Here is a 14,937-nt window from a genome sequence, read left to right on the forward strand (position 1 = left end):
AACAAATACAAGACACACTGTTTAACACTTATTTCTCTCCATAAATTATTTTTTAAAATAATCTTTCTTAGGACACAGACATGATTTAAAATAGGAAAAGCAAACATTAAGCATTCCATAAAATGGGATCTCTTTTGAATAGGTGAAAACTGATAGCTGACAAATTACATATTTCCAACTCACAAAGACACTCATCAAAGAAAATTCAGTTGCTAACCAACTAGTTCAGCAGTAACTTGAGGGAAAAATGCCCCTAACTCCATCACAAAGAAATGTAGAATAATTACGATGGAAGAAAACACTATTTTGGCTTTTTTCTGTGTTTTAAGGAAAACACACACACACACACAAAACAAGCATGGCAAAAGCACTTAGGAGATTTGTAATTAGTTCTGACTGTTAATGCTAAGGCATCCTTCTGCTCACATTTCTCATCCTAAGCAGCACCAGGAGATCTTTGTACTACATGTCATTTTGGTATTCCAGATACTTTGCCATGATGGGTTCTTCAAGCTGAATTCCTCCACTTCCCATTAATGCAAATGCAGGATACATAGTACCTGAGCAGTCCACTTGGCGCTCATATAGGCATTTCATGTGATCTGCATCATAGAACGCAACTTTGCCTTTATCATAGTCCAGGAAAATTCCTATACATGCTGGCATGGGAAGAACTCTATCTTCAGGTTCACTGGAAGAAGTAGGTGACTTGGGAACAAAAAATTTCTTCATGCCCACAGTAACTAATGTGAAGGGCTGTGCTGAGTCAAAGCAGGTATCTTCACTTCCACTGTCATGACCGCTATCTTGTTCATATCTAAAATGAGAAAAAGACTGTAATACACAAATTATAACAAGCAATTTTATTTGTAGCGTAAGATCTAGTGTATTTTCACATACACATTCAAATATCACACTCTGGTCTAAACAAACCTCTGTACTGAAGTACAGCTAAACATTTAGAATTTTTAAAAAGGTACTGAACAAACAGAATAATTAATATAAAAGGTAATAGGCAAGCAAGTTAGTAACAGCTTATGTTTGTATAGTGTTTTAATGTTTACAAAGCACTTTGATCCTAACAGCTACTTACTTGCCTTAAGAACTGTCATAGCTGCGGTTTGAACCCCCATCCCTTCAGATTAACCTCCCCAATAAGCCACACTTAGATATCTACCAAGAAAACCATTTGCGACAAAAGAAGCGTTACAACGGTGTTCAAAATCAACTATGTTTCTATCATTGTCTGCATTTCCACCACTGTTCCTTTACGTTCTAGACATACCTCCATTAGCACTACATTCTTGTCTCACTTTTTCCTATAGTAATTTCTCCTCTTTTACCAAGAAATACATAGTTTACCTCTTAAGAATTTGGGGATTAAAGGAAAAATATTACCATCCTTCATTGAAAAGCATGAAAATCTTTACTACCCTTTGTTTCTTTTGAGGAAAAGAGAAGATGACATGATTCTATTTAAATTAATGGGGCAGGTAGGTGTCACAGTGGGTAGAGTACTGGGCTTGGAATCAGAGCTCATCTCCATGAGTTCAAACCCAGCCTCAGACACTCACTAGCTGTGCGACTCTGGGCAAGTCACTTAACCCTAATTCCGTGCCTGTAAAATAAGCTGGAGGAGAAAATGGCCTCAGTTTCCTCAACTACAAAATGATCTGGGGAAGGAATGGCAAACCACTTCAGTATCTTTGCCAAGAAAATCCCAAACAGGGTCACAAAGAGTAGGACACAACTAAAATTATAAACAAAAATGTAAATTAGCAGGCCAAGGTAAACTCTTGGGCATGGATTTTTTTAAATCCATGGAGAAATCAGCAACCTTCCTTTGGAATCCCCAGGGTCAGAACAGAATTCTCTTGTTTAGGGGTGGCACCTACAACATGCACAAGGGCTATATATCTACACTATTCCCACCTATTCTCATATGATGATGCAATTACAATTGAGGAAATGACACTGGTCACCCTCTTTCTAAGGAGATTTAGAAGATTTAGGAATAGAAAGAAAATCCTAGTTTGGATCACATGTCCATTACATTAAAGGGAAGTTCTTTTAAAAAGTTGTATTCACCACAGGAAAGTGTATGTTCCTATAATTATTGTAAGGTGGCTTTCAGTCATGTCCTAACTCCATTTGGGGTTTTCTTGGCAAATATACTGAAGTTGTTTGCCATTTCCTTCAAGTCATTTTATAGATGAGGAACACGGAGGCAAACAGGGTTAAGTGACTTGCTCAAGATCACACAACTATTAAGCATCTAAGGATAGATTTGAACTCTGAAAGGTGAGTCTTCCTGACTCCAGGGCTGGCACTTTATCTACAGCATCACCTAGCTACCCTGAGTAAGGCAACTAGAGAACATTAATTCAGTGGTATCTCATCCAATAAGTAACATATGTAGTAACAATACAAGAGCAACATATATAAGCTCTATAAATGAAGATACTGAATCTAAGCCATTTTCAGACCTACAATGAAGTGTAAAGAAGAATCTACCTTGGGCTACTTATATCACGAGGATTATGGAGCCACTCTTGTAGTTTATCATTGGAAGCAACTCCCACTTTAACCATGTATGAATATGGTTCCACACGTAAGGCCCAAAAGTGTTTTCCTTTGGTGATTCCAGTGTCTCCAATAATATAATCTAAGCTTGTGTAACAACCCACTTGGATACGTTCAGCAGCAAGAAGAAGAGAAAATCCAGCTCTGCTGTCCACACGGTCTCTCTTTAGATTCAGCAATAGATGTTCATTGTTATATCCACATTTTTCATCAAAGAGAAAACTAAAGACTTAAAAATAAACAACTAAAATTAGCTTGAAGTTCATTAACATTTCAAAATTGTAATACGTCAATTTGAATAAAATTCTAAATAGATTTTGCTGTTTAAAATTCGTAGTCATCTAATAAAGCATAAAATTAAATTAAATTTCAACTTCTTTGTACACAAACAGCACAAAACTATGTGAAGGTTGGTACCTGAAACCACTTGTGATGAGAACTGAAAATGTTTATTAAAATACATTCTTAAAAGACTTAATACTCCCTAAAAAATGCCACACAAAAAAAGACTATGCACTGCCCACATCATCTAAAAAACAGGCTACGAGTGAACTAAAATCTTGTTAGCTAATTTTGATTTTGAAGACGTTAGGCAACTTCCATTCACAGTTCTATAACTACCTTTAAAACAAGATGACTGCTATGATCAATATCTAATTTATAATGGGAGCATTAAAGCAATACAACGCTGCAACAGGTTTCCCTTTTAAAATACGTAATTTGTATTCCACAGATTTAGGGAGCTGTAAATGTTTTCTTCATATCCCTAAGACCAAAAACCACGGCTACATGGATAACATACTCCTTGATGAAAATACCTCAAAACACAAAGGAAAAATTTTACAAATGTGTAAGCCAGAACCATTTCAGCTATCCATTATGACGACTGCGGGGAGGATTCAGTGCTGAGTAGAAAGTGAGACCTGAGCAAATCGGAAAACTAGACTAAGGCATTTGAAAAGAGTGAGACAAAAAATGTAGGAATAAGGACAGGTGACAAGGAAACAAAACTATCACTTTTGGCAGATGATATGATGGCATATTTGTGACCCCTAGATAGTCAACTGGTTGGTTGTTGTCCTTCATCTTCGAAGAGGACCAGAATGACATCACCATTGTAAAGTGAAATTTCAGCGTGTCCAACTGTGGCTGATCAGACGAGCTCAGAATGCTCTACCACAGGTTGGGAACAGATAGTCCCTGTGAATATTTGGGGTGGATACTCCATATTTGTGCATCCTACGTTTACTTTGTGCTATCTCAATTCTGCTTTGCTCATAGAGCACAGCACCTTTTCTTATGTGGGCATGCCATGCTGAGCAGTCCTGTGCCAATGTCTCCCATGGCACACAGTCAAAGCCAAAGTTCTTGAGAGATACCTTGAGAGTGTCCTTGTATCGTTTCTTCTGGTCACCATGTGATCGCCTGCCCCATGCGAGTTCTCCATAAAAGTCTTTTTGGCAAGCGTACATTTTGTATTTGAATGTGTACCTCTAAATACTTGGAAAAACTGTTCATAGGTAGTACAAGTCAATGCAATTAAAAAAAAAAGGTCAATACTACTAAAATGAACTTATTCAGTGCCACAGCAATCAAACAACAAAGATTTATTTTAGAGAGCTACAAAAAATAATAGCAAAATTCATTTGGAGGAACAAAAGGTCAACTGTCAAGAGAACCAATGAAAAAAGAAACATAAAAGAAGGTGGCCGTGCAGCACCGGATCTCAAAGCATACCACAAAGCAGCGCTCATCAGAACAATTTGCTACTGGATAAGAAATAGAGTGATTTGCTCAATGGAAGGGATCAGGGATGCCATGTACAGAAACAAATACATCCAATAATCTAGTGTCTGATGGACCCAAAGATCAGAGCAGGAATTCATTATGTGACAAAAATTTCAGGGAAAACTGGAAACTAGTCTGGCAGAAACTATTCATAGACCAACATCTCACACAATATGCCAAGATAAGGTCAAAATGAGTACATGATTTATACATAAAGGGTGATATCATAAGCAAATCAGGGGAGCATGGAAAAAAAATTACCTGTCAGATTTATGGACAGGGAAAGAGTTCATGACCAAAGAAAAGACAGATTCACAGAAACTAAAATGGGTAATGAAGCTAAAATAAGAGGAAAAGTAGGAATCTGGGGGGAAATTTTGCAGCACGTTTCTCTGATAAATGAGATATAAAAAAACCAAGCCAACTGATAAAACAAAGGACGTGAAAATGCAATTTTTAGAGGAAGATATCAAACTAACAAGTAGTATGAAAAAATGCCCTAAATTTCTAATAATTAGGGAATGTAAAGTAAAACAGCTTTGAAGTACTACCTCACACCTATCAGAAATGATGAATGCTGGAGGAGATGGGGAAAAATAAGTACAACCATGCAGGGTTAGTGGAGCTGTGAATTAGACTAATGACCACTCTGCAGAAAAATTTAGAATTATGCCCAGAGGGCTATAAAATTGTGCATATCCTTTGAACCAGCAATATTGCTATTACGTAGATGAGAGGAAAAGGAACAAATCCATATGTACATAAATATTTATAGCAGCTCTTTTTGTTGTCACAAAGAACTGGAATCTGAGGGGATGCCTATCAACTGGGGAACAGCTGAGCAAATTGTGTTATTTGACCTAATGGAATACTATTCTGCTCTAAGAACTGACAAAGTGAACAGTTTAAGAAAAATCTGGGAAGATCTATATGAACTGATGCAAAGTGAAGTAAGCAAAACCAGGAGAACAAGCTATACAGTAACAGCAACATGGTAAGGAAAAGCAGCTGTGAAAGATTTAGACTCTAATCAATGCAGTGATGATCCACCACAACTCCAAAGGACTCATGATATAAAATGCAGTCCACTTCTAGATAGAGAACTGATGGCCTCAGAGTACAGAGATTGAAGCATTTTTTCCTTGCTTTTTTTCAGAACATGGCTAATATGGAAAATGTTTTACATGACTGCATATGTATAGTGATTATCATTTTAAAAACAGAAGAAAGTGAGGTAAAATATAAGTGGCACAGTAAAGCTTGTTTTTTTTGAAGACACTGAAATGAAGATATCTGACCTTTTTGGTGACAGTAGACTGTCAATTCTAAGAAGCCCAAATTTTAGGAAGGGAGAGAGGAAAAAAGGAGTTAATATAAATAAATTCCTAAAACACAGATGAGGATACTATCATACCCTACAATCTACCAATTCAAGATATGAGACAAATGAAAAAAGTAAGAAATATCATTTGAATATCCAAATGGTAATTCTGATAACCAAGTTCAATAAATTGTCTTTAGGTATACCAATAAATCACAGAAACAGGGTACTTTTCAGAACATAAAACTCATTTAAGAAAGGATTTATGTCTTTTTGATCTAAGTCAATAGCTACTTTCAAATATCTAGTTTCATTCCTCAATTCCAGATGTAACTCCCAAACAAAAATGTTGATACATTTAAGACTGTGGGCTATTTTGTCACCTCTAAGTCAGTCTACTATCTCAAAAAATGGTTTCAGATAAGTCTTCACTAGTAGGAAAATTTGTAATTAGATTATTTATCAAGACCCTTTTCAGTTCTGTGTTTCTTTGATTGAAACGTCATAATACCTGGAGCTGGAGGAGTATGGAGAATCACTTCTCTGCTGCAAGGACTACAGACAGAACCTTTATATCCTCTCACTCTGAAGGCATAGCTACTGTTACTTTCAAGATCAGAAATTACTTTACTGGTATTATAGACCTCTGTCTCATTCCAGGTTAACATTTCTTCTTCTCTACTAATCTTTCGGTATTCAAGAATATAACTATCAGCTTTATTCTTCTTTTCAGGATGATCCCAGGTTATCAAGGCTTTATTATATATTTTGCTCTGGTCTTCATTGATTTCAGGTATATCTACACCTAGAATGAAATATAAAGCAATATTAAGCACACACATTTTGGACTCAGGATTTTTTTTTCTTCAAAAGTAACTAGGCTGACATTCTCCATGGTTTCTTGTATAGCCATTAAAAATTATTTGAATTTTTGACATGCAAACATATATATTCATCACTACAATTAAAAGAATAAAAAAATGAAACGAGAAATATCTGGGAAATGAAAGACTGAAGTAAAAAAAGACTATATACCGTGCCTATAACGATATACATATAATAATTTTTACTCCATCTACTCCATTTTTTCCATATATTGAAAGAACATCTTTTGATTAGAGATAATTTTGAATTTGCTTCTTTAAGTATATTTTAATCCATCCAAAGACCAAACCTGGGGATTTGACTTTTGAAAAATGAAAACAGAATCACTGGCATGTATTGCATAGATTCAAAATAAAAGTTTTAACAGCAATTACATAATTTCCATTAATTCTCTTCTTTAATAAAAATTAAAAGCAATTCAATTTGGGCTTCTGAGAAGGATATACAAAATAAGCATGAAAAAGTAACTCACTTAAAAAAATTACAATCTGTTAATACTTTGCTACCAAAGTTAAAGGATGTGTCCCTTTTTTCTATTAAAAACTAATAAACTGGAAACATATATTTTGTAGGTGGAGGTGTGTATAAATAGTGAAGAGAAGTCTATTTTTGGTCAAATAAAATGTTTCAATAAATTTAATTTCTTAAAAATAATCATTTAATCAGGAAACATAAAAACCAACATGTACTTCAACAGAGGAAATAATGATGTTATATTTATAGTTTTTTTCTTTTTTTAAATTTGATATCTTGAATTTGTTTAATTCTTGGAAAGAAAAATCCTGATACAACATAAAAGTGCAATCAATCAAAATTGAATATAATACAACAGGGGAAAATACAGCTTTAATGAAATAAAAGGAATTTCAAGCATTCCTAATGGAGAAAGTAGAGCTGAATAGAAATTCTGAAATGCAAACAAAAGTTTGAAGAGAAACATAGAAATATCTGAAGGGATTATATAATGTTTAATTACTTATAAGAGAAATAAGTTTCTCCCCAAGGATCATAGGAGATATAAAAGTGAGTCTGAGATTTTGTTTTATAGACATTATCTTAAAAAGCGAAAAAGGAAGGAAAAAAAGGCTATATTGAGGGGAAAGGGTATAAATCTTACTCTTAATCATAGTGAGAGAGAAGACTATAGGGTCTGCGGGGAGCAGGAATCACATGAATTCACTTTTATCTCAACCAGACAAAGGAGAGCTGAACACACACAGCCCTCCAAATGTGGAGAGTGGAGTATGAAGTGAGCAGTAAAAGGAAAGAGAAAACGTAAGAATCTGCAGTTAGGGAATGGGGACGGGAACAGAAAGAAGGTAGTCACACAGAAGCAGTGCACCTTAATTATAGATTACTGCTGAGGTCGGGGGTAGGGGGGGTGCCAAGGAAAGGAACAAATGAGAGAGTAGAACAGAAGGAAATACACTATTAACTATCAAAACCAGGAACATGAATAGGATGAATTCATCTACAAAAGGGAGGAGGAAAGTAGAACAAATTAGAAAGCAGAATCCAACAATAAGCTGTTTAAAAGAAACATACTTTAAACATGAAGATTCTTACAAATATTAAGAGATTAGAACTAAAACTATTGATTTTCAATTGAATTGAAAAAAAAAGAATACCAATCATGATCTTATACAAGCTCAACAGTAAAAATACTTGATTAAAAACGATAAGAAGGCAAACTATATAAAGCTTAAAAGCAACTCAGACAAATTAATATAAGCACCAAATGGCATAGCCTCTAACTACTTAAAGCAAAAGTGAATAAATTAACAATGGTAAAGATAGAACTTCTTAATATACCAGCTAGACAAATGTAATAAAAAGATAAACAAGAAAGAAGTTAGGGACCTGAATAAAATTTTAGAAAAGTTGGAATATAATAAAGATGGCTTATGTTTTGGACAAACCAATATAATAAAAATTAAAATACTGCCTAAATTAATTCATTCATTCAGGGCCATACCAATCAAACCACCAAAGGACTTAAAGAGCTAAAAAAAAATCATCTGGAAGAACTAAATGTCTTCAAGTATTTCAAAGGAAAAAAGTGGGAAGGAAAGGGGGACTACCAGTGGTACCACATAACAGACTGTGCTACAAAGTAGCAATCATTTGGGGTTAAAAAATAGAGTTCATCAACAGAACAAGTCAGCTAGAAAGCAAATGAACACAGCAGCACAGTTTTCAATAAAGCCAAAGAGCCCAGTTTTTAAGACTCTCCATTCAGCAAAAACTTCTTAGAAATGTGGAAAGCAACCTGAATGAAATTAAATACAAACCAATGTCTTGGACCATATACCAACATAATCTTCGGGGGCAGCTAGGTGGTGCAGTGGATAGCACCAGTGCAGGAGTCAGGAGGACCTGAGTTCAAATCTCACCTCAGACACTTGACACTCACTAGCTGTGTGACCTTGGACAAGTCACTTAACCCCAATTGCCTCATCCTGGGTCATCTCCAGTCATCCTGATGAATATATGATCACTGGATTCAGAAGGCTCTGGAGGAGAAGTGAGTCTGGTGACCTGCACAGCCCTCCCTCACTCAAAACAAACTCAAATACAAGTCATGTCATTATTTCTCTGATGGCAGGGTCTTCTTCGGCAACGAAGGACAAACACACAACATAATCTCCAATTACACAATACGTAAAAGGTCATCATATAAAAATTAAGAGAGCAATAAAGAAAATACCCTTAGTAATTATAAAGAATGTATGACCAAACAAGAGATAAAGATTCACAGAAGATAAAACGAATAATTTTTCTTACATAAAACTAAAAATACTTTGAAGCAACAAAATCAGTAAGGGAAGATTAGACAGGAAAAAAGTTAACTGGGAAAATACTTTCACAGCAAATTTCTCTGAAAAATATCTGATATTTTTAAGATATACAGAGAGAATTCATTCAAATATATGACAACAGTCATTCCCCCACAGAGAAATGGTCAAAGTATATAAACGAGTAGTTTTCCTAGGAAGAAAAATCCAAGCGATCAATACACATATGAAAAGATGCTCCACATAAGTAATAAGAGAAATTCAAATTACATCAATACTGAGGCTTTACCTCCTACTTGTGAGATCGATAAAAATATGGAAATAACAAAAGGAAAAAAATGGCAAATGTTTGGGTGATGGGGTTATAAGCTGATCCACCCATCCTGTAAAGCAATTTGACACTATTCTCAAATTGCCTAATCTATGCATACCCTTTGCCCCAGCAATACTACTTATGCCCCCAAAAAGATTCAGTAAGAGAGGAAAAGATCTTATATGTACAAAAATATTTATAGGAAATCTTTCTGTCATCACAAAGAACTTAAAACAAAATTGCTATCAGTTGGGGAATGGATAAACAAACTACAGCATGTAGATATAGTAGAATATTATTGTGCCATAAATAATGAAAGGCATAGTTTCAGAAAACCAAGGAAGACTTGTAAAAACCAATAGAAAATAAAGTGAACAGAACCAGATGAACAAATAATGCAACAACAATACTGTTTTAAAAATTTTTTTTTAAATTTAAGAATGCTGAACAATTCAAAGAACACTCACATCTCCAGGGGACCAATGATAAATAATAAAGCAGGTTACTTACCTACTGACAAAGATGGATTCAAGATGCAAATACAACCAATTATGAATTCGTTTTATGCTTGTTTGTTATAAGGTTTTCTCATTTTTTAAGTGGGGGTAGGAAATTTGGGAAGGTAGGGTTAGTAATATGGGAAGGTAGGGTTAGTAATAATCACCCTCCCAAAAGAAAGCCATTATGGCATTTAAAGGAAACGTACAGAAGGGCAAGTGAAAAGTTTAAAAGTACAACAATGACAGTTTTGAAAGTAATTGGCTGAATTTGTTCAAAAAAAAAAAAAGGTCACATATAAGAGATCCACAGGTTCATATACAATCATCTTCTTTGGTTCCACTGCTTATATGGAAAAACTACATTTTTTCCTTTTGGGACTTAATGCAAAATAATAAAAAGTAAACAATATAGGTCCAGGGTCAAAGTATGCAATAATGGTGAGGTCACATGATACAAATAAGAGACTGTGAGTGCAAAGTTCTGAGTTATTATCTGGACTCTACCTGTGATTGGCTATGATCCAGAAAGCAAAGCACTATACTACCTTAGTCTCAGTTTCTTCAGTAAAATAAATGGATTAATGATTAAAGACGTGCTCTTCATTTAAGCCAATCTACCTCTTTATGTTATCTGACACATAGTTTTGGCAAAATACTACTTGCTAAAGCTGTTCTAAAAATTAATGGCTACAATGAAAGGAAATGGGAAGAAAGATGCAAGTAAGAAAAAAATAAACAGAAAACAAGCTTCTTTATAATCTTCTGTTTTATTTTTCCTTTGTTTTCTCTCCCCCTACATGATTCCTTCTCTTGCTCCTCAACCTTTTCTATTTCCCTAAAGGTTTAAAAAGAAAGTTAGTATGTAAAAGACAGTTTTCCATGAAATCAGAAGCTACACAGAAAGTGACCTATACTTTTTCAAACCTTTAAGTAATCCGATGGGGATGATGACTGTAAGAGAAGCTTGATGTGATCTGATGGACAATTAGACTCTTTGTGCCCTACAGGTCCTGCGTTTCTGTATACAAGGAACTTTTGCCATACAGCTCAATTACAAATAGTGCTACTAATGAAAAAGGTGGAGGAGGAACAACACAATGACAGTGAAATGTACTTCTCAATTCTGAACTAGGAGTCATATAGTCTCTACAATACAATACCAGAGAAATTACTTTTATACATAGCAGATGCAAGGATCCTTTATAATAAGGTGAATATTGCTAGACAAAAGATAAGCTTTATTTTATCTAGGGGGAAAAAAGAAGGAAAAACTACTAAGTAGTTTAGGAAACTAATAGAAGGCTTACATATTGTGTAAAATAAATTGTGATTTTTCTCATGTACTACTAAAAATATTTTTCTTAGCAATAATTAGCTTTTATAATGCCTACATATGTCTTAGCTGAAATTCTATGGGAATTAATGCAAAACTCCTTAGCTAGAAAGCATCTGAACTAAGTCTTTTCTCCAGAAAACAAGTATTTCTCCTTAAACACATTAAAGATAACTGTTAGAACGTAAGAATGGAGTCATGTTTTATTAACAATAAATACTACATTATATTTAAATGGCAACTAAGTTCCAAAAACAGTCATCTGTCAAGATTTAAGAGTGGGAGGGTGATGGGTTAAATGAAACTTAAGTCAAATTAGGCCTATATCCTCATTAATTAATTTTAAAATACATATTATAGGTGTGCATGTATATATACATATACATATAAATACATATATATGCACATAAATACATACACACCCACACACATAAATAAAAGACTTTGGATAGTATGATCATCCCCACCCCCATGTCACTCAACTTCCTAACTTTTGATTAATGTTTCAAGTCTGGGACAGTGGCTTTTTTATGTCAAAAAGACATAAGGTAAATAGCTTTGGATTATGATTTGGCTATCACAGAATTCCAGTCTAGACTCTAGAAGTAAACAGCTTCTAACAGGGGCTGTTAAGAATATTGCCATCTTGGGGAGGGAAGGAAGGAGGAGGGATAGGGAGAAAATTTAAAGCTTATGAAAGTAATTGTTGAAAACTGAAAACAAATTAATTAATTATAAAAAAGAATATTCACCTAGAGCAAATTCAATTAAAAAGACTTTAAACTGAAAAGAAAAGGCAGTGCTAAAATTCCCCATGACTAGCCACTAAGCTACATACCACAGAAAACAAGTGTAATGTTAAAAAAAAAAAATTGAGAAATTCAAGTTTATAAGACAAAATTCAAGGATCCTGTGAGTGACTTACTCCTAACACTGGAGCTCACATGTCCACAATGGTGTGCTTAATCAGCCAACAGACTCAACTACTTCTTTAAAAAAGATATTTACTCAAATGATACAGCAAAAACAATAGTTACACAACATTTTCCCAAAATATCTGAGGTACATTCTTCTCTAAACACACACATGCACAGTTCTTGGGATGTGATCAGGAAGAACGAGCTTGAATTTGATGGTAGTGAAGTGCCTACGGAGGAAAACCATGATAGCGAGGTTGACTCATAGCTTTGGAACAGCAGAACCTCAAAGCCTTTTCTTTCTCTGTAGAATCCTCATAAAGTTCATTTGAGAGCAGCGTCAGTGTGGATGATAGGTGAAATTCTGCTGCTAGCTTTTTATTTGTGGGGCATGGGGTGAGAGGAAGGGAGGCCTCAAAGGTGAATCAATAAATATCTGTCACCATTTCTAGGGCTATATATCCCAAAGAGATCATAAAAATGGGAAAAAGATTTACATATACAAAAATATTTATAGCAGCTCTTTCTGTGGTGGCAAAGAAGTGGAAGATCAAGGGGATGCCCAAAAATTGGGGAATGGCTAAAGAAGTTGTGATATATGAATGTAATGGAATACTACTGTGCTATAAGAAATGAGAAACAGGCGAACTTCAGAAAAACCTAGAAAGACTTATATGAACTGATGCTGAGTGAAGTGAGCAGAACCAGGAGAACATTATACACAGTAACAGCCACAGTGTGGAAGGACTGTTTTTGATAGACTTAGCCCTTCACAGCAATGCAAGGACTTAAAACATTTCCAAAGAACTCATGATGCAAAATGCCATCCACATCTAGAGAAAGAACTACGGAGTCGGAACACAGAATGAAGTAGACTATTTTCTCCTTTGTTATGTTTTGTTTTTCTCATGGTTTCTCTCACTTGTTTTAATTCTGCTATGCAATATGACTAATGTGAAAATGTGTTTAATAAGAATGTATGTATAGAACCCATATAAGATTGCATGCCATCTTGGGGAGGGAGGGGGAGAATATTTAAAACATATGGCAGTAACTGTTGAAAACTGAAAACAAATAAGTTAATAAATTTACGGAAAAAAAAAACTGTCAACTATGAACCAGGCACTGTGCTAAGGCACTGGATGTAAAAAGAAAGATTAAAAAGCAGTTCCTACTCTCAAGGAGCTGACAGTCTAATGGGGAAGAAAACATGTAAACAGCTATGTATGAACAGGCTGTAAAAATTGGAAATAATCCACAAAGAGAAGGCACTAGAATCAAGAGGGATTGGGAAAGGCTTCTGGTTAAAGGTAGTATTTTGTGGGACTTGAAGAAAGCTAGGGAAGCCAACAGGAAGAGATGAGGAGCCAAAGCATTCCAGGCATGAAGAAGAGCCAGTAGAAATATCCACAGCTAGGAGACAGAACGTCTTGTTCAAAGAGCAGCAAGGAAGAAAATGTCCCCGGATCCCAGAGTACATGGCGGTATATAAGATTTAAGAAAAACAGAAAAGTTCAAAGGGGCCTGATTATGAAGGATTTTGAACACCAAAAGATTTAATATTTCATACTCAGGATAACAAGAACCCGGCAAAGTTTTTCAAATAGGGGGATGCTATAGTATTTGACAATTGAGTAGAGAATGGAAAGAGACTTGTGGGAGGGAGACCAACCAGCAGACTACTATAAATAGTCCAGGCACGAGGCAATGAGGGTCTGCATCAGGAGGGTGGCAATGTCAGAGGAGAGAAGTAGGAATATTCTAGAGAGGTTACAAAGGACTCAACAACTTACTGGATACGGGAGGTGAGATTAAGGAGTCTAGGATGACACCAGTTTGGAAGCCAGGATGACTAGGAGGATGGTGATGCCCTCAATAGTAATAGGGAAGTCTGGAAAGAGGGAGGGTTTAGGGCAGGGATGGGGAACACGTGGCCTTCTAGGTCCTTGGGTGCAGCCTTTTGACTGAGTCCAAGTTTTACATAAGAAATCCTTTTATTAAGGGGATTTGCTCTGAGAAGTTTGGATTCAGGCCACAGGTTCCCTACTCCTGGTTTAGAGTAACAGATGATGCATTTAGCTTTGGACATGCTGAGTTTAAGATGTCTACAGGACATTCAGTCGGAGATGTCTAACAGAGAGTTAGACAAATGAATCTGAGAATCATATGCATAAAGATGACAAATGAATCTCTGGAAGCAAATGAGATCACAAAGTGTAGTGAAGAGGGAGAAGAGGGCCCAGAATGATTCATATGGGATCTATATTAAGCAGGGGCTGATAAGTAGGGGTGTCATGAAAACCTAGAGATAAGAGAATATCGAGGAAAACAGGGTGATCCACAGTGCCAACGGCTACCGAGAAGTCAAGATGAATAAGGAATAAGAAAAGGATACTGAATTCAGTAACTAAGAGATTGACAGTAGTGAGTTTGGAGAGAGCAGTGTTGGTAGGATGAAGTTGGATGCCCTCCAGAAAAAGCTACTTTATTTCATATAGTATA

General features: G+C 35.4%; 1 protein-coding gene across 8 annotated transcripts in view; it reads right to left on the reverse strand.

Moving 5' to 3' along the window:
- Positions 1-359: 359 nt before the first annotated feature.
- The window catches only part of TRIM36 (tripartite motif containing 36), a 70,616-nt gene continuing 56,038 nt past the window's right edge, over positions 360-14,937 (reverse strand). For all 8 annotated transcript variants that reach the window (XM_072597200.1, XM_072597196.1, XM_072597201.1 and 5 more), the window contains 3 exons: positions 6,204-6,497; positions 2,515-2,812; positions 360-817 (listed from right to left, as the gene is read on the reverse strand). In XM_072597200.1, the coding sequence (XP_072453301.1) occupies positions 463-817; positions 2,515-2,812; positions 6,204-6,497 (947 nt within the window). In that variant the 3' untranslated portion in view covers positions 360-462. The remainder of the gene's footprint in view (positions 818-2,514; positions 2,813-6,203; positions 6,498-14,937) is intronic.

The sequence above is a fragment of the Notamacropus eugenii genome, chromosome 3 (assembly GCF_028372415.1).
Source record: "Notamacropus eugenii isolate mMacEug1 chromosome 3, mMacEug1.pri_v2, whole genome shotgun sequence".
NCBI classification, from domain to species: Eukaryota; Metazoa; Chordata; class Mammalia; order Diprotodontia; family Macropodidae; genus Notamacropus; species Notamacropus eugenii.